Source organism: Betta splendens, chromosome 10 (assembly GCF_900634795.4).
Source record: "Betta splendens chromosome 10, fBetSpl5.4, whole genome shotgun sequence".
Classification (NCBI taxonomy): domain Eukaryota; kingdom Metazoa; phylum Chordata; class Actinopteri; order Anabantiformes; family Osphronemidae; genus Betta; species Betta splendens.
Window position 1 is genome coordinate 13,750,377 of NC_040890.2, and position 23,886 is coordinate 13,774,262.

General features: G+C 42.8%; 2 protein-coding genes across 13 annotated transcripts in view; one reads left to right on the forward strand and one right to left on the reverse strand.

Moving 5' to 3' along the window:
* Positions 1–1,254: 1,254 nt before the first annotated feature.
* tex11 (testis expressed 11) lies at positions 1,255–12,466 on the forward strand. Of its 8 annotated transcripts, none has more exons than XM_055512382.1 (29): positions 1,704–1,862; positions 2,307–2,419; positions 3,484–3,568; positions 3,662–3,753; positions 3,825–3,905; positions 3,993–4,112; positions 4,341–4,421; positions 4,516–4,601; positions 4,672–4,729; positions 4,806–4,901; positions 4,990–5,071; positions 5,419–5,497; positions 5,598–5,749; positions 5,853–5,938; positions 6,123–6,260; positions 6,432–6,534; positions 6,639–6,763; positions 6,913–6,998; positions 7,334–7,387; positions 7,487–7,527; positions 7,640–7,717; positions 7,850–7,920; positions 8,303–8,416; positions 8,630–8,702; positions 8,816–8,965; positions 9,047–9,155; positions 9,257–9,377; positions 9,994–10,155; positions 10,253–12,466. In XM_055512382.1, exons 1-29 carry the CDS (start codon positions 1,835–1,837, stop codon positions 10,322–10,324), a joined length of 2,736 nt encoding a protein of 911 aa, XP_055368357.1. In that variant the 5' UTR covers positions 1,704–1,834; the 3' UTR covers positions 10,325–12,466. The 8 variants fall into 8 exon arrangements, with proteins under 8 accessions (XP_055368358.1, XP_029020287.1, XP_055368357.1 ...); XM_055512381.1 differs by having other exon boundaries at positions 1,705–1,862; positions 9,994–10,161; XM_029164449.3 differs by having other exon boundaries at positions 1,705–1,862; positions 3,662–3,741; positions 9,994–10,161.
* dlg3 (discs, large homolog 3 (Drosophila)) overlaps positions 10,616–23,886 on the reverse strand; it is a 41,684-nt gene continuing 28,413 nt past the window's right edge. For 3 of the 5 annotated variants that reach the window (XM_029164459.3, XM_055512380.1, XM_055512378.1), the window contains 11 exons: positions 20,122–20,236; positions 17,854–18,030; positions 17,689–17,764; positions 17,072–17,171; positions 15,598–15,639; positions 15,364–15,414; positions 14,501–14,602; positions 14,245–14,417; positions 14,040–14,149; positions 13,846–13,937; positions 10,616–13,730 (listed from right to left, as the gene is read on the reverse strand). In XM_029164459.3, coding sequence (XP_029020292.1) covers positions 13,624–13,730; positions 13,846–13,937; positions 14,040–14,149; positions 14,245–14,417; positions 14,501–14,602; positions 15,364–15,414; positions 15,598–15,639; positions 17,072–17,171; positions 17,689–17,764; positions 17,854–18,030; positions 20,122–20,236 — 1,145 coding nt within the window. In that variant the 3' untranslated portion in view covers positions 10,616–13,623. Of the gene's footprint in view, positions 13,731–13,845; positions 13,938–14,039; positions 14,150–14,244; positions 14,418–14,500; positions 14,603–15,363; positions 15,415–15,597; positions 15,640–16,349; positions 16,396–17,071; positions 17,172–17,688; positions 17,765–17,853; positions 18,031–20,121; positions 20,237–23,886 lie in introns of all 5 variants that reach the window. The other 2 variants (XM_029164457.3, XM_055512379.1) reach the window with 1 other exon arrangement.

Consider the following 23,886-nt stretch of genomic DNA (forward strand, 5'->3'; position numbering starts at 1 on the left):
CGGGGTCACGCGCCAGTCCGAGGGCACGTTTTAAGACGCGAAGGAAGGATGCAACGTCACTTTGGAGGGGAAACATCCATTCAGAGCCACTTAATATTAATGAGAGCAACGCTGCAATAAAAAACTATTGACCTAAAGAGGTTCTATTTAACAACACAGCCGTACTGTTTCACGGTAGGTACGTGTTACCAAAGGGCAACTGACAAGAATAAATAGTTTTCCCGTCTGACCTTTGATTGTGACAAACTGAAATCAATCAACTGTGTAACTTAGATAATAGGTAACAGCGGTAATCTTGTCTCAAGAAGTAAAAGAATATAAAATAAACAATCATTGTGATATCAGACTGAATCCCCATTATCTGCATGTGTGTAAAATAAATATTTGCCTGACTTATTTTTAAACCCAGAAACAGGATACACTGCTTTTTATATCAATGTAAATAACCTTTTGTCCAACAGGGCCCTGCAGTGCGTGGATGTGCTGCAGACAGTCTTCTTTTATCATTGCGACAATCGCTTCGCTGCTTTAGGGTCATGGTTGCAGGCGCTGTAAATAAGAACATCCTGCCCTCACCTTTCCGCCCGTGCCAGAACTTGGCTGGATTGGAAGTGAACGTGAAGCCAGTGAGGCTCAACACAGCACATGTCTATGTGTTTATGACGAGCAGCATCCCTGACTCAGAAAAAAAATGACTCAGAAAAGTACTGTCCATATTTAGATGGCCACAAATACATTTGTTTGTTTTATTAAAGGGCATCTTGTCTTATTTCTGGAAACTCTGGATACTTACTGTTGTGATCTAATGAAAATGCAGCAGTAATTCAATCATTCTGCCTGTGTAGTGTTTGAATTTATTTATATATTATATATATATGTATCTCAAGAAAGCCAGGTGAATATAGGCTATCGCATCTTATTAGTGAGAACAGATTCAGTGTAGGTTCAGCGTATTGACAAGTAAGATGAGAGGTATATGACAGACTCCCTTGTCTTACTATCTAGTACTAGTATTTAGTACTATCTTTTCTTAGTGTGTTTACACTGAGGTTTGTAGTAGAGACAACCCCATTGCACCATAAGGTAAACCCACTGATGAACAATTGCTGGAAGTTGCTGACTGAGAGGAGGATTTAAAGTGTTTTATTTTAGAATCTGCTGTTCAAAACACAGCGTGGGGGTCTGACGGGTTCTACACACACAGCGTGTGCACTTCCTTCTGTCCCAATAGCAAAGTCTTATAAACGAAACAGTAAAAAGAGCCTTTCAGCGGCACCGTTGTGCAGCGGATCGGACCCGCTGCCCTGATGAAACCGGGACGAGGAGCACACACAGGAGGACCAGCGATTCCAGTGATGGGTTCATAAGAAAGCCCTTGTTGGATGCATTTAATAGGGTAGAAAGGACAACTTAAATCCTAATAACATACTGCCACTTGCTGGTAACCTATGCAAGATAATGTGGCAAATTTGAACATGAACACAGATGATTTTTTTTGCAAGAACTGCCTAACTTTCAACAGACAGCAGTGTATATAACATTGTCAATATATAACATGTGATTATTGTCCATCAGTCAGAAACCTGCCTACCAGAAAGTAATTAAAGTCTTACAAAATAATCTAACTACTCAAATATGAATTACCAGGAAACTACTGCAAATTGTATTTTTACTAGTAAAACTACTAGTTTAAATAGTTGTAACTAGCTAGTTAGTACACTGACTAATTAACTATTAACCAGCTAGCTGGAAAAACGTCCATATTTCACGGTAACCTCTTGCTGCCGTTTGAAGTGACGTCAATCAAACTCCTTTCAGCAGCGAGAGGCTGAACATGGAGCAGTTTAGTTCAACTGTAAAATGTGAGTGCCCCGCTTATTTTGTCCACATAGCTGCCGTTTAATGACCCGTGACGAGCTGTCCAACGACCAAATATCTTAACATTACGGTTGTGATGTTAGTTAGCGGCCTTGCCTCACACTTTGCTTCCAAACGGTTGGCGTTAGCTAGTTCACAGACTCCACTGTACGTTGTCATAGCCACCGCAGAGTTAAGCTAAGGCTAATTAGCTAGGTGACCTGTTTATGGATGCTAATAGCGTTAGCTTAGTCCTACCTTTAGCTTCTCTTCTTCCATCTTAACTCTGTGTACTCTGATTTTGGCTTTTTTTATTTCAGCTTATAAAGTAGTGTTCACTTTATTTAATATCAAATTATACGTTATGCTTCTAATTCGGAGCATGTCTTTTGTTCAGATGTCGTTTGTGTCCTGTCAACGTGTCCTAATTTGCTTTTGTTTATATACAGTTCTCGTTGAGAAATTGCTGCAGAAACAGCAAAGAGACTACGATCAGATAATAGAGACACTCATCTGTGAAGTCCCTGGTCCAGATAATTGCCCCGAGACACCAGATCCACAGGTAGATATACTGATTACTGTGGGAGAGAGTTTCACAAGGGCTTTTCCTGGAATCTAACACAGTATCTAACAACAGCAACGTAAAAGAACAAACATTTCCTAATATAAAACATAAAGAGTAATTTCATATTTCACAGCGATGTTGTTCTTGTAGTGTAGGGCCTGCCACGTCAAGTGCGAGCTTACTAATGTTCCCTTTTTCACATCTTAAAATGAATATATGTTTTTATTTTGTGATGCTGATGAATAACACAAGTGTCTCTGTTTAGGGTCAAATTGACCTGGTTACTTAAAATCAAGACAAATGAAAGTACCTTTTTATTTAAGCACTGTTTTAAAGAAATTAACAAAAGAATGGAACAACATATGATTTATAAAATGAACATGTGTATGTGTAATTCTGCACATTTGACACAGGTCACGCTTGTCTTGGCGTCATCAGATGACCTGCACACCTGGCACCTTTTCCCTTTTGTTTTACCCCAGCAACAGCCTAGAAAAAGGAGGATAATCTGATCCCAAAGCGCAAACAATACGCCATTGCAAACATACACAATGTCAAACTCACTTATCTGACGTTTCTGTTGTACACGGTGCAGATCTCTCACTCTACAGTAGCTGCTTGGTTTGTGCTTCCTTCTTTGTATATGTGGCATCTAGTGGCTTCTCCAGCTCCTCATGGAAAATGTGTCTTTTGTAAGGAAAGATCTTTACTGTAGGACCAGTGGCCAACGTATGGTGCTGTGGGAACCTGTGACTTTGTCCAGTTTCATACTTGGTTTCTGGTTCTCTTGTGTGGCTGTCTGCGTTTTTGTCCTTATGATTCCAACTTTTTTTTCTCTTTTTGGGGCATTAAGACACTGGGGCTGTTGTCTGTGAAGGCAAACCCAAAAGACTGGTGGGCCTTGTTCTTAGTTATCAACTGCTCAGCAGGGAGTCCAGCCTCTGACCATTCTGGAATTGCTTTTTAGAAGCTCCTTACGCACATTGTGGTTTGGCACCTCTCACAGATCAGGGTTCAATGAGGAGAAGTCATTTGTTTTTTTTGGATGTTTTTACTCATAGCTTGAGGAATGTGCCATCCAGTTGTGGAACTGGGCAATTGCTAAGAGTGTGGATGAAACTATAAGTAAACTACAGAAAGCCAAAGGTACAATCTTTTTTGTAAACATTTGAGTTTAAGTCATTGTGACAGTCGGATATCAAGTCAAGTCAAAGTGAATTGTCCTTTCCATCCTGACAGTGCGTCATGTAGCATGCAGTCTGCTGTACTGTTGTGAACCTGAGAATCCAACAGAGGGCATCATCCGCAAACAGATCCTGGCAAGTACTACTGTAGGCAACCCCTGTGAGAGCTCACCATTCCAAGAGGACAAGGTCCATTCATCAGTGTTTAATCTTTACAGATGGCCAGTAAAACAGGAAGAACCTGGCTGGACTGCAAAAATCCTCAGATGGCAGACAGCTTTCTAAAACGTGCTGTCACGGTGAAGAAAAACAATGAACATGCAAACTTAAACCAAACACAGATACTGTAGTGTCTTTACAAATGAATAAACATACTAAATTTACAGAGCCTGGAAACTCTCTATAGCCAACTTACCTCCAGAGCTGATGGAGCAGGTGACGCCACTTTATCCAAGGGGGATGTGGAGAAGGATCTTCTTCGAATTCTCTCATGTCAGGCAGAATCGGTAAGCTGTGGTGCATGTGGCGTTCAACACCTTCAATGTGAATATTTGTTCTTGTGATATTTGGCAGCTGAGGAAGTGCTATTCTGACAGACTTGCAGTGTGAAGTGTGAGACAGCTAAAATGTGAACTGAGAAACAATGAGGGGGCAAATCTCATTCTGTGCTAATAGGGAATGTTATTGTTTGCTGACATTTCATGTCAGAAAGTTCAAATCTTTCCTCCTTGCAGGCCATAAGTCAGGGGAAGAACCATGAGGCTGTGGTCTGTATGCAGCGCTGTAAAGACATGCTCCTGCGACTTCCAAAAGATGTAAGCCATAAGTATAACACTATATATTTTCATACTACATTTACATATTGTTATCAAAGTGTGTGGGACAATAACTGTGAATATATCAATGCAGACTGCATACATCTCCATTACGTGCTACAACTTCGGAATAGATGCTTACAATCTGGGAAAGTTGGAGGACAGTGCTTTTTGGTTGAGGTAATTGTAAACTATTATTCATCCAGATGTGTGGAGAAACATTGCAGAAACAGTTTTATTTTTCTTTCAGCCAAAGCTATGAAATTGGGAAAATGAATTTGAAGTACGCACCTGAACCAGAAATGAAGGTAGGACAGATAGCGATGGTTTTGTTATAGCAATTGGTACAACATTAAACATTTCATCCAATTTTATTCACAATAGGCCAAGGTGTTACGCTTCCTTGCCACTGTGTATTTAGAGTCGGACTGTCAAAGGTCTCATGAGAAGGCTCTAAGCGCTGTCAACCTAGCCAACAAGGTAGGATATGATTGTTTTGAATTTTGAACAATCCATCTACAATACAGCTTGTTCCCTCTGTAGCTAATTGTGTTGTGCAATTTATCAGGAATGTGCCAGTGTCGCTGGGCTGTACTTAAAGATTAGAGTACTCTTGAGATCTGGGGCCTCCGACGATCATATCAGAGCAGGTTAGTTATTATCAGTCCTCGCTGAATTATTAATACAGATCTTGATTAAAAGACAACAGCGGGGCATCAGTGGCTGAAAGGTTAGCAGAGAGAAGAGGTTTTCACTAGAAAATAGTTGGCTTGTTAAAACTTAAAATGTGCATTGGGAGTTTATAACTCCAGAAATAGTCTCTGTGGTGATGTAACTACACCCTTTGCTTTTACACGTCAGCTCTGGTAACACTGCTCAGTCTTCAGCAGTAGAAAGGTGTACATGTAATAGGTGGTAATGGGTGTCTATGGGTGGCGAAGGCAGAGTTTAAAGTACACACACACTTAAATAGTATACTATAAATGTATGTTTTCAGGACTTAATGAGATGTTGGAGTCTGCAGTTCCTCTTGAAGTGTGTCTGAACACAGTGCGACTACTCATGTCTGAGGACAGGTAAAACCTTGCTTGTATACATCTACTACTTACATTCACATACACACACACTATTTATACAATTCAGTTTTAAATTATGCCTGTTTTCGAATTTTACTAGAGAAAGTCTGGCATTTGAGCATTTGAGATGTGTATGCTGTCACTTTGACTCATCCCCTGACCTGGGAACTGCTCTCGTCCTTCATATTGAGCTACTACTCCAGAGAGGCAAGGATCTGTTGTGCAAACAGAAGATAGAGGATATTATTACAGGTATTCTATTTATTTTATTTTTTTTAGGATGATTTTTTTGTTAATGGACATAATTTAATACTTTAATACTGCTGTGTTTGTATTCACGCTCGTACCTACACAGGCCACTACACAGGAAAACAACTGACTTCGCAGGCCCTCACAAGTCTCCATGTGATGCTGTGGGATAAAGCATCTAAACACTTTGAGGTTTTGCAAATACAAGCTTTTTTATTACCATTAATATACATAATATTGTGTTTTTTACTACACAAACTGGTACACATACTGTGGGCAGTAGTATTAATTATTTTGCCTTCTTTCATTTAAAATAGTTGGGAGGTTAAATCTCTACAGGGTAAAGGTAAAATTGAATGTTCTTGTGTATTTTCAGAATAAGAACTATGCTGAAGCCCTGCAGTGGTACAACTTCTCCCTAAGCTTCTTTAAGGGAGGCCAAATAGATCCTAACCTAGCCAAACTACAGAGGAACAGAGCTTCCTGTTTCCTGCAACTCAAGCAACTGGAAAAGGTAAGACAGCTCTAGCCACTATAGCAAGTCAGGGAAATGAATGTCTGTAAGGGCTGCAATGACCATTGTGTGTCAGACTTCGTGCCACGTAATAACTAGTCACAGCTGCAGATGCATATTCCCGTTTTATGTATGTAATGTGTGTTTACATGTACATGAAACCATTTTCAGGCCAAAGATGCAATTATGGAAGTAGAGAGATGTGATCCTGACAGCATCTTCACTCACTTCAGCGTTTACAAAATTGCAGTCCAGGAGAACAATGTGAAGAAAGGTAGTTTTGTGATACATATGCAGAATGTACATCTTGTAATAGCATTGCAACTTCAAAAACATTTGAGAACGTCTTTTGTAGTAGTGAGGTTGTGTTTGTAACAGCTGCAGAGGCAGTTAATGCAATGGGACGTCTGGCCAAGATTCCTGTTTCCAGTAAGGACACGATCCTTGTGTCTGAGGACGCCTCCTCTAATCTTCTCAGTCTGGCTGCTCAGATTGCTTTAGAGGTAGGACTTGTCATGTCTGTGATTGTTATAATGTATATATGTATTATATGTATAAATAAATATAATGTATCTAGTAAACTGTAAGACAATGGTGAGTGTAGCTGGTTGTAAGGGTATTCATGATGACAATGCTGGTTCCCCTGTGACAGAATGAGCAGGAGGACATTGCTATGAAAGCCCTGGAGAGTTTGTGTGAAAACTCCAAAGATGATGCTCAGGTTCTGACTGCTCTCAGGTAAGACAAACCAGAGGTCAATATATATAATATACAGATGATAACTTTATTACCAAAAAATAAGAGTAAGGTTTGTGTTTTTCTAATGATTTTCTCCTAAAAAATTGTTTAAATGTTGAGACTTTGTAAACACAACATTATGGTCGAGTTTCACACATTTAGAAGAGAAGGCTTTCGTGCTGGGAGATTGTAGCAAGCCTGGTGGTTTTATACACACCTCTATGATCCACTGACCTATTTCCTTGCTTCTCTTCTGAAAGTGTGTCGCTGTATAAAACAGTTAGTAGGTGAAAGAAAGGAGGTCAGTATCAGCTCCTTCATTCATCTTTTTGTAGGTGTTTGGTTCGACTTGTGCTCACCACAATAGAGAAATCAGGGGATGAAACAAGGTGAGAGGGAATGATGCAGTCATTTATTGTAGTAGTAAGAATATTTCTTTTAGTAAAATCAGAGAAAACGTTTACATTTATCATCATTACTCAATGTAGGAATGCGAACTTGGATACCCTGCTGTTATATCTGAAAACAGGTAAGTGCATCCAATATTTAGCAGGGGTTCAAATGTTTGATGGGATTCTACAGCTAATGTCTGTTGTGCCATAACTCAAAAATTGTTTGTTTGTTCGCTTGTTTTACTGCAGCTCTGCAGAAAATTTCACATCGGTCCAACATGACTGTTAAACAGTGCACAGAAGAAGCTAACTGGTTCAGGAAGATTGGTGCTAAGGCTTTTTCCTCTCCCTGTCACTTTAATCTGTGTGCTATCACTTAAAATCTCGCAGCACCTTCATCTCTTTGTGTGTGTTGTGTGGGCATGCGCATGTGTGAGCTTGTGTTTGTCCTTGCTGCAGCTTGGAACTCAGCTTTGCAGTGCGAGAGCAGCCCTGACAGAATGAGGAATTTCTTTGTGCTCTCTTACCAGGCAAGTGGTCTTATTAGCTTTGTCAGGTGAGTTAATCAATACCTACGATGCCTGGATACGGATTGGCAACATCTGGAAAGTGTTTTCTTACAAGGATACGCATCAGTTTCAAATCTAAAAGCAGCATATTTTGGATATTGACTCATGGTCTATGAAACCACAGCAACACATTATTTTAATCATCCAAGGTGGATGTTGAATGAAGGGGAATGTTTTTCCACTTCTTTGCTGACACACATTTTCTAGTTTGTCTTGGGTTGAAGATCACAGGTCACCAGGTATTTGTCTAGTTCTGAACAAATTCATTACTGCAATTTAAGAAAAAGTTCAAGAAATGCACCACTATCATTTCATACATGTTTGCATCTGCATGAACCCATAGCTCTCCCAGCTGTGCCCTCCTGATCGCACGCTGCTCATGGGCCAGAAGACTTGTCTGCTAATGGCTGCCGCTGCAACTTTGGAGCTCTGCAGGAAGTCTCCTCACTCTGATCAGGTGTGCCACCCACTCCTTCTGGCCATCTCCTACATTTAGCACTCTTATGCACATGGATGGAAATTTACCAAGACCAGTGGAGAGGAGAGGTGACTAACCACGCTGGTGCTGGTGTAGGTGTTTTGCTTTAATCCTTTCTGCCTGTGACGAGGAACTGAACACTAGATGGCGATGATGAATCCAGAATACTTTATATATTTTGTGTGATCACAGACTGAGGAGCTGACTCAGGCTTTGGAGCACATTCAGATCTGTTGGGAAGTCTGGAGAAGCCTGAAAACATCTGGTACCTATATGAATGATAAAAAAGAAAAAACAAAAGACGTTAATGCTTGTTTCGGTAAAAGCAGTCTTTCCTGACGGTAGGCTAAAGGAGGTATTTTCAACATGTAATTACAGGAAACTTCTCAATGGACCCAACAAACACACTGCTGCTGCTGTACGAATTTGAGGCTCGTGCTAAGCTGAACGACCCCAAGCTGGAGACCGTACTGGAGTCTGTCCTGGAGCTTGAACATGTTGACACCAAAGTGCTAGAGACCATTGCAGGTAAAAAAAAGCTGCTAAAAAAGAAGTAACAAACACATTACATTACTTTATTAGCCCCATCCTGGTGTGTTCTCTGTGTAGCCTTAGCCATGGAGCCTCCATCCCACTTCCCACTGCTGTGTAAGAAGGCCTTGAGGGCTGCTCTCTCCCTGCACAAGAAACAACCACAGACTGACCTGGCTCGCTGCAGGCATAGCAATTATTCCGCATGAAAACACCCTTGATATTTCATTAACAATCCAGTGCTTATTTAAATGAAAAGATGTTTATGTGATTGTCTTTGGATTTTAGCAAGTGCGTTCACAGCCTCATCAAGCTGTCCCTCCCAAGTGGTGTGACAGAAGTGGAGGCCCATGTGCTCGAGGAGGTGTGGGACTACTACGAGGAGGCCCTGTCCATCATTGCAGCCGCAGTGAGTCAGCGCCAATCACACATCGCCATCCTTTGGCTCCCACCTCCTGTTCCCTCCAAGGGAGCTGCTCCTTGCTACATAATTAACCCCCTCTCTTCCACTCCATGCCTGCCTGCTGTTCTAGAATCCTCTTTTTATCAATGGGCTTTCAGTTGCACTTCAATTAGCAGATGCTTTCATTCACCACCCCCTTCCTGCCAATTTGAATGGTAATGTTCTGTACAAGTCATCATACTGCCGGTGAGCTGCAGCTCTGAAAGAGGCATCAAATTACGGAGACATTACTCTGCTTTAGAGGCTGTGCATATTTCCCCTTTCATATTTGGTTATTACTCAAAAGATGTGGAGTCCTTTGGATCAAAGTTAAAGCCCAAGATTAAAGTCTTGTGAGATTCATATGAAACTTTAGAAATTATAGACCTTGGTGTTTATTTACGGTCGGTTAAAGACTCACAAGGCTTAGTAAAGGTGAAAACTCAGCACAGAGCAGGATTGGTTGAAAGTTATGCAAAAGCATTTACCCTCCAAAACAGATTTTCTTCCACACACTTGACCCGAGTGTCACCCAGGTGGTCTGTTTAAAGGCCTTTGAAAATCCTAACGCTCTTCCCTGTAGCCAGATGACTTCCCAGAGATGGAGACCTTGTGGCTGCTGACTCGGGCTTGGAACACAGGGATATTACTGTACAGCCTGACTCAGTATCCGGAGGCTGAAAAGTGGTGTGGCCTCGCCATGAGCTTCATCCGTCACCTGGGATCCCTGAAGGAGAGCTATGAGGTGCAGGTACAGACTGATGGAAAGGAAATGAAAGGATAAACAGTCACATATATAAATATGCATGTCATTCCAAACCTTTTATTCTGTGTACCTACAGCTGTCTGAGCTCTACAGTGAAATCCTGGACAGATTGGACAAAGCGAAGAACAGCCACATCATGGAGGAATAAAAATGGAAGCAGGCCGATTTAAAGTAAAAAGCTTATGAATTTAAGTTGATTTAGCTTGTTGGAAAGCATGTTCTAGTTAAAAAAATATTGTAATGTTTGACAAGCTGTTGCTGAATAACAGGGGCCTCAGTGGTTGAGATATGGCACATTTGTTCGAGTTCATTTCACCTCAGCCTACGTTGCTAATAAAGGCTAAAACACTCTTATTGGAAATGTTTTAGTAATTCTAATAATTAAACTGCTTTCAAAGCCAGTCAGTTAAAGTGGAATAACAACCACATCAAAAAAATCTTAACTGAGTCACATATTTTATTTTCAAACAAATAAACTCTTGTCAAGTCCCAAAATAAAACCCAAACAAAAGTTGCAGGACTGTTCCCTCATGACTAGGACAGGAAGACCATGAGGCCAAGCGTCCTTGCTGTACCACCTGCAGTGACAGGAAGGAAACTACTGTACAATCAAAGGGTTCATGTTTGCAAGCACTTACTGCACAGATGTGCTATAACATAAACATCATCACCCAAAAGTACAAACAAGAACCCTGACCCCCTCCCAACCCAAAAAATAAAAGCATATATGTCATTTCTCTCATCAGAACAAAGACCCTCATCAGTTATACACACACAGAGGCATTCAGGTTCCATCTTGTTATATAGCACGGCCTGAAAGGAAAGAGTAAAATGAAATCAAGTTCTTTGGGCTTTGATATGGCTGACTGAGGTATGAATACCACACACGTTAACAGTCAGCTGTATTTCAACTAAACACCCGAGAGGAAGGAGAAGTCTAAACTTCTATTGATGTATTGATCAATGCTCCTGGATTCTGTGATACTGTTTAGGTTTCGATCTGCATCTCTTTTAAATTATTTTACAATATAGTTTTTAAACTCTATACACCCAGACACGTTCCACAAGAAATCACACGTAGACAGGCCCTACTTGAGGGAACTGATTTCCCGACTGACTAGTTAAGTGTTCCAATAGGCATTTGTAGAGAAATACCGACAATACAGCACATTTGTATGGAAATTATATCTCAAGAGTAGCTCAAACTTTACTTACCTGACATTTGTGGTCTATAAAACATGTCTGTCCCAGTTTGAATCACACATGCATGAAGCACAGGTGAGGGGGATCTGCTGAGGGCTTATTTACATTGTACAGCTACCACACCCTTTGAAACAGTCTGCAAGCAGTTTATAAATGGCTCTGTTCCCTTCGGTTATTCCCTGAACTCTGGTTTTGACACAGGTAATGACAGCTGGTTTAGCAGTGGTGCCTGGCAGGTGTGCACACCTGTTCAGAAAATGCCTGCAGGTACAGGTGCTCTGTGGGTGGGAGAGAGTCGGGGACCCAGAGGTCTAGTTTACCACTTCCTGTTGGGTCTGGCTCTCTAAGGAGGAAAAAAAAATCCTTTGCACTCGTCAAAACAAAAAAAAAGCTGAGGAGGAGAACAAGAGTGTTCACAGCATCGGGGGCCATCATACTCCTCCTTCCAATGCTTTTAAAAAGAGCGCCCAGGGGTCAAGAGAAAGACCGTTGGCCTTGAACAACTTCCGGCCTCCAGATAGAGAGAAGACGCATAATCCAACCTGACTACACTGTTCCGTTTAAAACACCTTTAACCAAACAACAGTACTGCATCTACTTGTTCATGCTATAAACTGTGTGTCATTGCTCAAACCCGTTTCTTCAGTCGCACGGGAAATGGTATCTACGTTACGATTCCTGATCCTGGTCTAACTCAACCCAGACACACTAAACAGCTCAACACAGTGGTCCAGCACCTGCCAACAACAGATTTATCAAGAATTTATGTTTAGAGATACACAAAGCATACAGGTTTAATCAAACCCAACTTTAGTGTTTTTGGTAGGGGCACAGGGGGACAATTCAAAACAGGTTATACTGACTCTTTAATTGTTAGGACATCCAATACAATTATTGTCTTGTTCTACCCGTTTTAAGGCCACCACCATGGCGGCAGATAGGACAGTACCATGTGACCATTTAATCAGAAGAGAATCCTCTTGGAAGGCAGAGAGTGTAATAGGGTGGTCTGCTGCTCAACGTGAGTTAGGAGGCTCTGGCTGTCCAAATCGTAATTAAATGGCCAAATTTCACACACACACACACACACACAAAAAAGTTAAAGTACGAGGGGAGAAAAGGTGTGCCCACAGAGGTGAGACTTCTTTATATCTATTGCACTAAAGTCAGGCCTCCCTGGCAGTTGGAGGTCACCAAAAAAAAAAAAGAAAGGCAGGGAAAGATGAGAATGTTTCCTCTTGTGAATGGTGTGCAGCCTCCTCACAGACAACAGGTAGTCACAAAACAGAATTTGTATTTGATGTAAGGCAGTTTGGTGTTTTGCAGAGAGCCCGGTTACACTTCTCTACCCCCATCCTTTACACAGAGCAGCTAAAAACCACAAGCAAAAAAATCCCACGAAGAAGGAAAGAAAAATATGAAGTCTAACAGCCCTCCAAATTGACAATTCTAGTGAAGTGTAAAATGTGTAGCTTTTAATATGTAGTAAAATCTCAGTAGGATTTTATCATTTATCTTGTGATTTCATAATATAAATGTATAGATTCACAACGCATTCTTCCTCTTGATCTGCATCCCAAGACGTCGTTATCCGCTGCAGCACAGACAACTGGGATATGACCAAACAGCAAGCTGGTTTGTGATAAATAGATCACCAGTTTGTAGGCTCCTCTACTAATTCCTCAGTCATTATAAACAAGAGACGACTCCGTGAACAGTACCATCAGCAGGGCTTGATTTTATCCAGTCTTTTTAGAAAAGAAAAAAACCCTCAAATGGTCTTCAACTTCTCATCTTTCACGTCTTTTAAAATGTGATTTGATGAACATTTACAAAGTGTTCCCACTTGGTATGATTAGTCTCTGTTCCCCTGCAACTTCTACTTGAATCCCAGTGCCCCTCTTCGGATGTCTGTAAAACATTCTGATCTTCAGTCAGTCCCAGTTCACAAAAGGAGTGATTTCTTTTCCCTTTAGTTTTCATTTGACAAATTCCTTTGGAATGGCAATTCCAGTCTTGAATGGATTTGTTGAGAAACTCATGCAGGGGTGTGAACAGTCACAGTAATGGTGATAAGACTTCTTTTTCATTTAGAGAGTAACATAATGATGACACTAAAACTTGATATGAAACATATCTGCAAAAAGGAGGTGAGGAGGGGCAGGGGGACTATTTGAGATTGGGTGGGATCTCTGGGAGGCAGGAAGGGAGCTCTGCAACATTGCAGAGGGGACGGCAGGGAGCTCAGAGCTTCTCTGTGGAGGGGATCCAGATGTAGGGGCCAGACTGCTCCTCAATGATTAGCTTGATTTTGTTGTAGATCTCCTCTAGTGAGTCACCCTGTACAATAGCTGTAAACACAAAAAGGTATATATATTTGCTGAAGGAATCACAACAAAGACTTGGTCTTAATAAAAAATAAATTCTCTGTTTAGCAGTTCCGAACAAAAGACCAGTGGAACCAACCTGTGAAATACTCTCCAAAGTCTTGCTCCAGCTTAACTGCCTTGTCAAAGACTTTATTGGCCTGCTCATAAGTCTGCCTCTTATTCATTTCCCTGAAGAAAAAAAAGAAGAGAAAGAGATGCTCTTTGTTAGTATTACATATTAATGCATCTAATGCTGTATTTGACACAATGTGGACAAGGCCTCAAACTCACATTAGAGCTTCAATAGATTTTGGTTTAATAAAGATGGCAATGGGATAAAGTTGTGCTTGCTGCAGTCGTTTTATGGCGTTCCCAGACACATCCAGAATGCAGTGTTTCCCCTGTAGGTATATAGAGTACACACAGTTAGGACTGTAGTTCTACTGTAATTTTGCTTTAGCAGGCACCAAACGTGGTCCCCAGACAAAGCACCTACCCTCTCAGCCACAGTTCTGACAGACAAGATGCTCGTCCCATAGAGGTTCTCATTGAACTGGCCAGCTTCAATGAATTTATTATCCTGAATGTCCTTCTCCATTTGCTCCCGCGAGCCCACAAAGTGGTAGTCCTGGCCGTCTGTCTCGTTCTCCCGCCTTGGACGAGTCGTGTCTGCAGAGGGGAACGGAACAAGTTTATTATTGCCACTGCGGTTACGTTGGGAGTTAAGGCTGCTGTATGTGTGGCTAACTCACGGGGAACACAGGAGCCAAACTTGTGGGGAAACTCTGAGATAAGGTCATCGTTTACTCTGTCCTTCATTGGGCCCAAAATGATGACAGGCCTCGTGTAGTGAACTGCATTGGAGACAAGAGCAGAATTACAAAACCACTGACTATACCATACGTTTTAGTTTAGAATGCCATTTTATTCTCATCGTTGGGACTTTTAATTTGTGTGTGATAAACATTAAGGCTGCAGCTGTCACAGTCCCTTTTCAAGATGGCAGGTGGTGGATTTATTTGCTCAGAGAGCTGCAGAGCAGCATGTGATTCAGAGGCTGGAATTATTCACACTTTGACAGAAACACAGTTGACTTGGCTTAACTTAACTATTTAGCCAACATTTCGATGAAGATCCAAGATGCTTGACTGCTGACATTAATCATGGAAGTTAATGATGACACAAAGAGACCAGCTGTAAGCAACGGTAGCATTCTATCTGCATCATTTAATGTTTCCTCACTCCTTCATTGCTGCTCAGTTTGCAGGTTGTCTTTGGAGTTTTTCTGCATCTCATTAAATGCTCTTTTTAGAACCATTAGTGTCAGATAAAGAATATTACACCAAGATAGACACTTCTGATTATTAATAGTGAAAAAGGTCAAGTGGCTAAATTAACTTGTGTACAAGAGATATTTTGAGTGATGGCAGAGACTACAGTAACTGTCAGGAGCTACAGTTTAGCATGGCACAGCACATCCTGGTAATAGAATTACTTCACCTCCATTTAGTCCTAGTGCTTAAAATCATTTAATTTGTATTCACTGAATAAAATTCAATACATTACGTCATGGCTTGGTTTAGTACAAATTTGGGGAGAGAAGCAAATCACTTACTTTCCTGTCGAATGACTGGCTCATAGGAAAGAATTGTGTCCTCCTGTCCCTCTGCAACAAAAAACCCCAGCCCATTTAGAGGAACAGGATAAAATGGTTAAAGCTGATAAAACACTAATTGCAATATTAAGTTACACATACCATTTCACAAGTAAATTTAATGACATCTACCATGTTATTCATCAGTGTGGGCAGTGTGAAAACAAACCAGAATTGAGAAATAAGGTGACTCACTTGAACTGCTTTCACTGTCACTTGTGTTGGATGTCAGGCATTCTGTGAAAGCAAGAGAGAGAAAGTTGAATATAATCTCAAGAATAAAAAAGGCCACAGTTCAAAATCAAACTCAAAGGGGTGAAAACTATTTCACCTGCATCAACAACCATAGCAAACCACCCTCTTACTCGACAGCTAGGGTGTGGGAAAAAGTGGGAATAAGAAGCAGAAGTCTTATTCGGTCCGCCCGCCATGCTCTTTGCAATTTTAGGGAAGTGGTTTTAGCTGCAAGCAGTTGAAAATTAAGTGTTTCCGGTGAACACATCCCAAATGACCAACTGTTCCTTAGAAAGAGTTTCCTATTGCTAAATCTGTGCGCGACAACAAATCAGGACAAAGAAAATATGCAGGTGCGAGGAACGAGTCAGGAGCAGGCTGACTCAGGGGAACTGGAAGGAAAAGTGTTTCCAGTCAGGCACAGCAGCATCCTAGTCTGGGGACAGAGACATTCCAGCTCTGCCTGACCTTAGCTGACAAAGCTCTGCTAAATATTTGTTTTAGCATAGGTGTAAGGCTCACTCGCCTTCCCCTGGGAACTCACATTTCATATGTACTGTGAATCTGAGTAGGTGTGTGCATGCACAGATTTGTGTGTGCCACGGTAAATGTGTGTGGTTTAGCATTCCCAGCAGATCTGTAGTAACAAAGCATTTTTTTTTTTATGCGATCTCGGGGGACAGCTGCTTGACACAGTACAGCCACACACTTACTCAAACTCTTTGATCCATAAAAGTCATCGCTTAACCCTGGGAAGTCCTAGGTGTCCCGACAGGTGAGAGCAGAAACCAAGAGAAGAGAGCAGACAGGAAGAAGAAGAGGTTAGTGAGAATTGGGGCAGAAGGGAAGAGGACTGCTGTGTTGTGCTGGCCAGGCCCACTGACACATGGCGCTGTGCTGTACTCATTAAGCCTGAGCCCCACTTTGTTCATCGTAAGCCAATGCCTTTCAATTACACAAGCCAAATCCCATTAAAATGGGATTTTGACCTGTTAAGTGTTAAAGCTTCCGTCCAGTTAATGAGATTCTTCTTGTTGTGGGTCAGTGACTGACTGAAGGATTGATCAGGACTTATTCAAGGAGCAGCATGACTGTGTTAGAAGGGCCGCGTGTTAATACAGCCAAGAAATTGTACACACACGCGTGTGTGCGCAGCTGGCAGCACGCACAGCTTGATACTCCTCTGGAGCCCACAGACAGATGCACAGACACACCAGAGAGGAGCCCAGGTCTCCAGCGTGATGCTGGCTCGGCACATGGGGCGTCTCTCTGGGACAGTGAGAAAGGGATGAGAGTGGTGCCATCACACACACACACCATCCCCGGAGGTGAGCGGAGAGATGAAAGTTGAAAGACAGAACTGAAGCATGAAAGGGGAAGAAGAAAAACAACACACACACACACCCCCACCCTCGATCACACAGCTGGTACTCACGTTCAGACTCCACCAAGTCCTGCACAATATTCTCCTTGCTCTTGTAAAATGGGAACTTGCGTGAGAGGTTGAAGCTTTTTTTGCGCTTTACTTTGACAGGCTGCTTGTTGATGTGTGGGTGAGAAGAGGGAGGGTAGGGGGGAGCAATGAGAGGGTGAAAACAAAAACAGAATGGGTTTCAATGAAGGTACACTCATGCCAAAAAACAAAAACGAAACATAAAAACGGTCCACATCAAATAATGACAATGAGAAGCAGGTCATGGGTGAAAATGAATGGCACATACATGTCAAGGAAACAGGCTTCTGTTTACCCACGTAGACATACACCATTCTTAACAAACACATCCTTCCTATAAAATAAGTTATGTAACATTATAGCTAAAACTTCACATACTAATGCAAATTAAATCTGACAAAGCTGTGGCGTTTAGAGAGAGCGCTTCTCTGTAATCTATACAGTAACATGAGCGCGTTCTGTGCTCGCTTCAGTGAGCAGGTGCTGGTCCCTTTCCCACACACGGGGGGAAGTAGGCCATCTCCCCGGGAGCCCAGCAACAGCTCTGAAGACAGCCTCTCTGGCACCAGGGCAGGGAGCAACTGGCCCTCTACACTTACCCTGTTAGACTCAATCATGCCTGCCCTGTTGTGGAACTTGACTGTTTTTAACCTGGCCCGTTCCTTCTTCTCCACTCTGCAAAAAAACAAAGGGATGACGGTTTAGCCAAAAAAGCGAATGAGGCTTTTGTCTCGACTATCCCCCTGCAACCAAAGAGGCTGTACCGTTTCTTGCTTGGAATGACCCCAATCTGCTCACTCTCCCCGTGTGGCGTAACGAGCCTCGCCTGCCACCACTCGTCGTCAGAGGCATTGATGACATGGAGGATATCCCCATAGGAGAAGCTCAGGCCCTGGCTGGGCAGGCAGCTGTCCCTCGTTCGGTCATAGTCAAACAAAGCTCTGAAGAAAAAAAAAAATTACACAGGTCTGGTTACACTTTCATTTTGTTGGGAGAGAGATTTCCGGTGGACCAATACCAAAGCACAAAATCGATTCAATATGTGCAATTTAAAAGTCAAATTTTGACAGCCCAGTCATGGGACTACAGATATTCAACAGCCAACATTAAAGGACTTAGTTTCAAGAATAATCAGAGCATAAACATAATTGTTGTACTCTGCAATCACCGCGACACAGCAGGTTGGTCTAGTTAGGGCTTGATTGAGAGTATTTGCTTTTAAGATTCAAAAATCACAAATGGAGACAAAATGTCGAGGGAAATGTCATGATCTGGTTAAGCAAGAAGAAACCTGTGCATGGTGTGGTCACTACATCTGCGTTTATCCTAGTACAGCAGGATTTAAATCTAATCTTATGTATCTTTTACACAACATGACATCTGACAATTGTCTTTTTTTGTTTTTAAAAGAAAGTGGTGTTTCATTTCATGACCTCACCTATTTAAAAGAACTACTTCAAGAGGACACGCGTGAATGAGGACTAATGTTACTGAACAGGTCCGCAGCATTTGGGTGGAGAGGGGATCTCAACTTTTGTCTCCCACAACCATGACATGAGATAGCAGCTGTCTGTATGGCAGCGTCAGAAACTCATCGTTCAGCCCCACGCTATCGTACATACGCTAGAGAAGCCTACAAACATACCCTGGTCTGGGTCTACATTTAAATCTAAACGTTTACTTTTCATCTGTTCGTCTTTTTAGCTTACACATACTTTCCACTAGAACCACTCACTGTTCATTGTCTAAATGTGCCACTAACTTGTTAGACAGGTACACCCACAGCCATTGCTAAAGGTATGAATACACCTGCTTTACAGGCTTAAATTTTCCCTGACCTACAAGCCTATTTCTTCAGGCCACAAATCACAGTCGAGCGAACAACCAGGCTGTGGCCAACATGCATGTGTCTTTCCTGTTTAAAGGTTTTAGTCAACCGATCCCTGCTCGCTGAAACTGCAGCTGGCAACATGTAAACAGTACGGCCGAAACTGCGCTGATGCAACAGAGTGAGACTTTTACAAGAATAAAAGCTTCGGTTTTAGCCTGGGCTGATGAAGCATAATAGATTTCTTGGCGCTAACCACCCATGTCGCTGCAACTTCAAATACTGTGTTAGCGGTTAGCACATGAGACGCGGTTGTTTTTCTTTTTCGTTAGCGCACCTTACAGGCTCAACGCCTACACATTCCTGAGGCTGGGCTGGGAGGACATGGCGGCTGCTGCATCCAGCCAGCTAACTAGACAGCTTTTCCAGCATAACTGTGAGCTTAGTCACCCACACGGGAGTTTGTTAGGCTCACATACCTCATAGGAGCCGGTAGAAGAGTGATGACTAAGACTGGTCAACACCGCTCTGACTATAGCCTGCATCTAATGAGGTAGCACATATACCTGACACAAATCAATCAAGTAATGCAGCTTAGCGCCTGCTTCTACTGAAGGGCTTCAGCAGAAATGTGAGCAAGTACTTGGTCTATTGAGTTACATCACCAAGCACTTTGACCTCGACCCTGAATCCGCCGCTGCGTTTGTGTGAGCAGAAGGTTGGATGGAGGCTCATTTAGGAATTAAAGCAGGTGGCAGTTTGGCCGCATGCCCAAACTGTCATAACACAGGTCACGTCGACAACCAGTACTGTAAAACTAGGGCCAATGTCAGACATGGCATAAGCGTCACAGCCCAGTGCCCATCAGCTTTAAAATTGTGATGAACAGTATCTAGTTAACACCCCAAATTAAATCCTATTCTTAAAATAGCACAGAATTAAGGATTGTTTTTTATCATAATCTATGACACATGTCACGCTGCTGTTCTGACAGTGTGGCCGCCTCTGACAACATGTGCTTTAAGGCTTTATTCTCCCCTACAGGCAGGGGGAGGTTTATTATGCAAGTGGAGTTATTTTGACTACAGAACTTGATGTTATGAGTGCACACTCACGTGTGTGTGTGTGTGTGTGTGTGTGTGTGTGTGTGTGTGTGTGTGTGTGTGTGTGTGTGTGTGTGTGAGAGTGAGTGCTTAAATGTTACCTGACATAGAGGGAGCGCTTCTCACTGGTGCGCAGGGAGCCTGATCCCGAGCTCATGCTGCTGTTCATCATCTGCTCCCTCAGGTCGTGGATTTTGGACTCAAAGCGGCTATACTCTGATATGAAATGAAAAATAAAACAAAGCAAACTGTGTCAACATGACCCATAATACGTTTCAGAGCATTTCCCCCTTTGGGGTTTCAGGTTGCTACTCCCAAGGGTTTTGGTCTCATTGAACAAGTCAAGGTCAAAATGGTATTAGACCCAATCGTGTTATATTGAAAATGGGTTGGAGAATTTTGTTTCTCACTTTGTGCTTCACTGAGCTAGAATAAGTAGAGGAGAGGTTCTGCAAATCCTTAGGCTGATTAACGACCCCAGGAACAGATGGTTTATCACAGATCTGCCTCACACATCCAGGAAAAGTCTTGTGTCAGGTAATTAATTATACAGATTAATTAAGTTCAACATGGGCTCTTTAGTGCAGTTAAAAAAAGGGAAGGCCTCCAACTATTTCAAATGCATGACCATTTGTCATAGGTGAGTAAATCCAGTTGCTGCTGGGGAGCGCGGGGATAATGCATGAATCTACCTGGACGTCCTCATTAAGAATGCCCTCATTAGCCTGCTGTGCACTGTGTGCTCTGTGCCCAGGCTGCTGGAACAAGCTAGGCCACCGCGCGGCATAGCCAGATAAACAGCCTGGCAGATGCAGATAGAAAAACAAATAAGTCATGGTCACTTGTGTGATGACACAGAAGAGGTGTTGGGACCACGGTTTGTTACATGGTTTGTCTCTGTTGTCTATGGAACAGTCCAAAGGTGGAAGCCCCAATGCACAATGTGACGGTCAATAGCTGTCTTTTCCCTGTGTAACAGACTGTTGGACTGGCCCATGTTGGTATCCTGCCTCTAACACAACGACTAGGAATAACCGTCCTGTAAAAAACATTTGATTTACATTAATTGCACAATAATACTCTCAAAACCACTCTAGCAACATCTCATATGTTGTCCTTTTTTTGCTATGCATATAGAGGTTGACTCCTACCTTCCAAATTATTAGTCACCCATAGCTGGGAACAGTTCCTGTAACCGAACAGCCAGAGATCAAAGTCCAAGTTCTGTTAAACAAACCTACAAATTTGCCTTGAAAAGCAAACACTCATCCGCATAAAGATGATTTAGCTGAAGTTAATCCAAGTCTGAAAAATACAGTCCAAGTGCAATAATAGGCCTCAGGTTGCTGAAGTGTAAACCTATAGGCAGCTCAGAGCAAACACGGATCCTGGTGACTGCACTCCGCCCTTGTCACTGAGAGTTAACAATACAACAAAGTGACGTTGTAAGGTGAGGTAACCAGACACCACCTGACTGCCTGTAACCAAGAGCAACATCCTCGCACTCCTACAACAGGGACTGCACATGCGGAAACAGCCATTCAGACGAGTCCACTCGGCTCTCAGGCAGCAGGAGACATGAGAAGTGGCGGTGGAGGCGAGGAGGGGCCCGGAGACAAAGACAGCGGCCTTTATGTCAGGTCTAACAATGCCATCAACCTGAATGTCCGGCCGGGAGTTGTGCTGGTGAGATCGAACAGAGCACGGTCACTTTCCCAAACATCCAAAAAAACTCATCTCAATACAACTGAATGGTCACAAGAAGCACAAAGGCACCGCACCACAACCAGCTTCGAGCCCGTGAGGAGTCCAGATGCTAAATCATTCTGCCACATGTTGTTGACGTGCAACACACACACTGACTTTTAAAAAACATTGACAATAGTACAGCTGTACTTCCTTTAGAACTGCTTTTAGGCAGGGAAGTTATTTGACTGTTTCACTGAAAAGAAGGATCCGCCCAGTGCTTCAAACACCGTGTGACAGTAGTGAATGAATATCACTGACTGACTTATGACAAAAAGAGTGCCTCAGTGTTGAGGGGCCCATTAAACGCAAGGTCCCAGATTTAGGTGTCCTGGAATCCTCATTTCCCATCACCTTCTACTTCGCGTTTATATCTTTACTGACAGTTACATCTTAAACAACGAGCAGAAAATGCCATTAGTAATAAAGTTTAGCATTAACATGCAGACTACCTAATGAAGAAGCAGCTTTAACCTTTAAAGGCAAATGTTTATACAAGTCACAACAGGCTAGACCACCTTTATTATGTGAGAACATCTCCATTACATGTTACTAGTTTTATTTAAAAAGGACCATATAAACCTGGTTGGTAGTGAACCTTCAACAATAACATCAATACTCAATACTCAATACTGTAAATGTTTCACTATACACACTTGCTGTGAAATGGATCCACGATTGTAAATCTTAAGCGCTTAATACACCAGAGCTAGCATATATTTTTAGCAGTGACCCACAGGAGAAAAAGCAGATAATAGAAACTGGAACTATTCTGTATCTCTCACCACCACTGCGTGTCCTCATTAGTTGTACAGCTTCTTTTTTTTTTGTATTTGGGAGAGGGCCGCTTCTCTTTTGATCCAGTTATGCAACACAGCAGGCATGTACTTGTAATGTGAGAGTGTGTTATCTTGTCAGGGATGGTCGAGCCAGTGAACACACAACCCCCCCCCATGAAAATTTACAGCAGCAGGAGCATGTGGGACGTGGTTAAAGTATTCCTACCGGCCGACGTAACGCACACTGATGCACGTCTGATGAGGGCACATGGAGCCTGACATTTCCTGCACAGATCTCCTCCCATTTCCTTCATGCGAGTTACTGCAATTACACTCCTTGATAGCGAGCCAGGGCCGCATGCGGACGCACACGCTCCACTTCTACTCTTTGGAGCCCAGTGTTACTTCGACCTGACGACGCACCGGCTGAAGCCCGCGTGTTCCGCTGTGGCTTCTGGCATCTCCCTGTACAGCGACCCCTTGGAGGCAATCTGCCAGACACGCAAGTGTTCTTCAAACGCAAACGGATGCTTGAAGACACCGGCAGAATTAGAGAATTGCTGGCGACAGACTTGTTTTCAGGTCAGCAGCGGCGATGCAGGAAGTCAGTCGTTCGCCAGCGCTTTAGAACAAATAATCATCATAGACACAGAAAGCTGCCCCGTACGGCATGAGGTGGTATGTGAGGGAGGGCTGCCCTGTTGTCAATCAATGACAACGTTACTCAGAAATGCTACTTGATTGGCAGGCATGCGACAAAACCGGAGCAGAGAGAAAAATTAAGCATTCTAATTAAGGGGCTGCAGCGTTGGTAAAGCCCACACCTGGCCGCCAGCTCGACTTCAGCCCGGACTTTATTTACGTTGCTCCACGGCGGATTAGTGCTCCTGATCGACAGCGACCTTGCTGAGTTATGGGGCGTTTTAGATTTGTTTAATTTTTTAATTGAGAAAAAAGTAAACATGGAGTCAGAATATGCTACAACTTCAACCCCCTCTGCATTCCTGTCATAGTCCAACCTGAGAACTCAGCCTTGATCTAAAGCTCACAGTAACCTTCCTATTGGTGTCACAGCATAACACACGCAATACATTACTAAAGAAAACAGCCTCCCACGTAGCTGCACTCAACAGGTTGCGATCATGCGCTGCAGGTACGTGAACCCTACTCTTAACCAGCAGGACTCTGCTTTGCTCAGCATGTTCGTGGACGCGCGTGTCCAAAGTCGAACGTGGCAGTGACACCGACGTGACGAGTCCGACTTCACCCGCAGGATCACCGGCACCGAGCTGACGCACACCTGCCCAACCACACCTGCGCGTGCCTGAACTCCCACGAGAC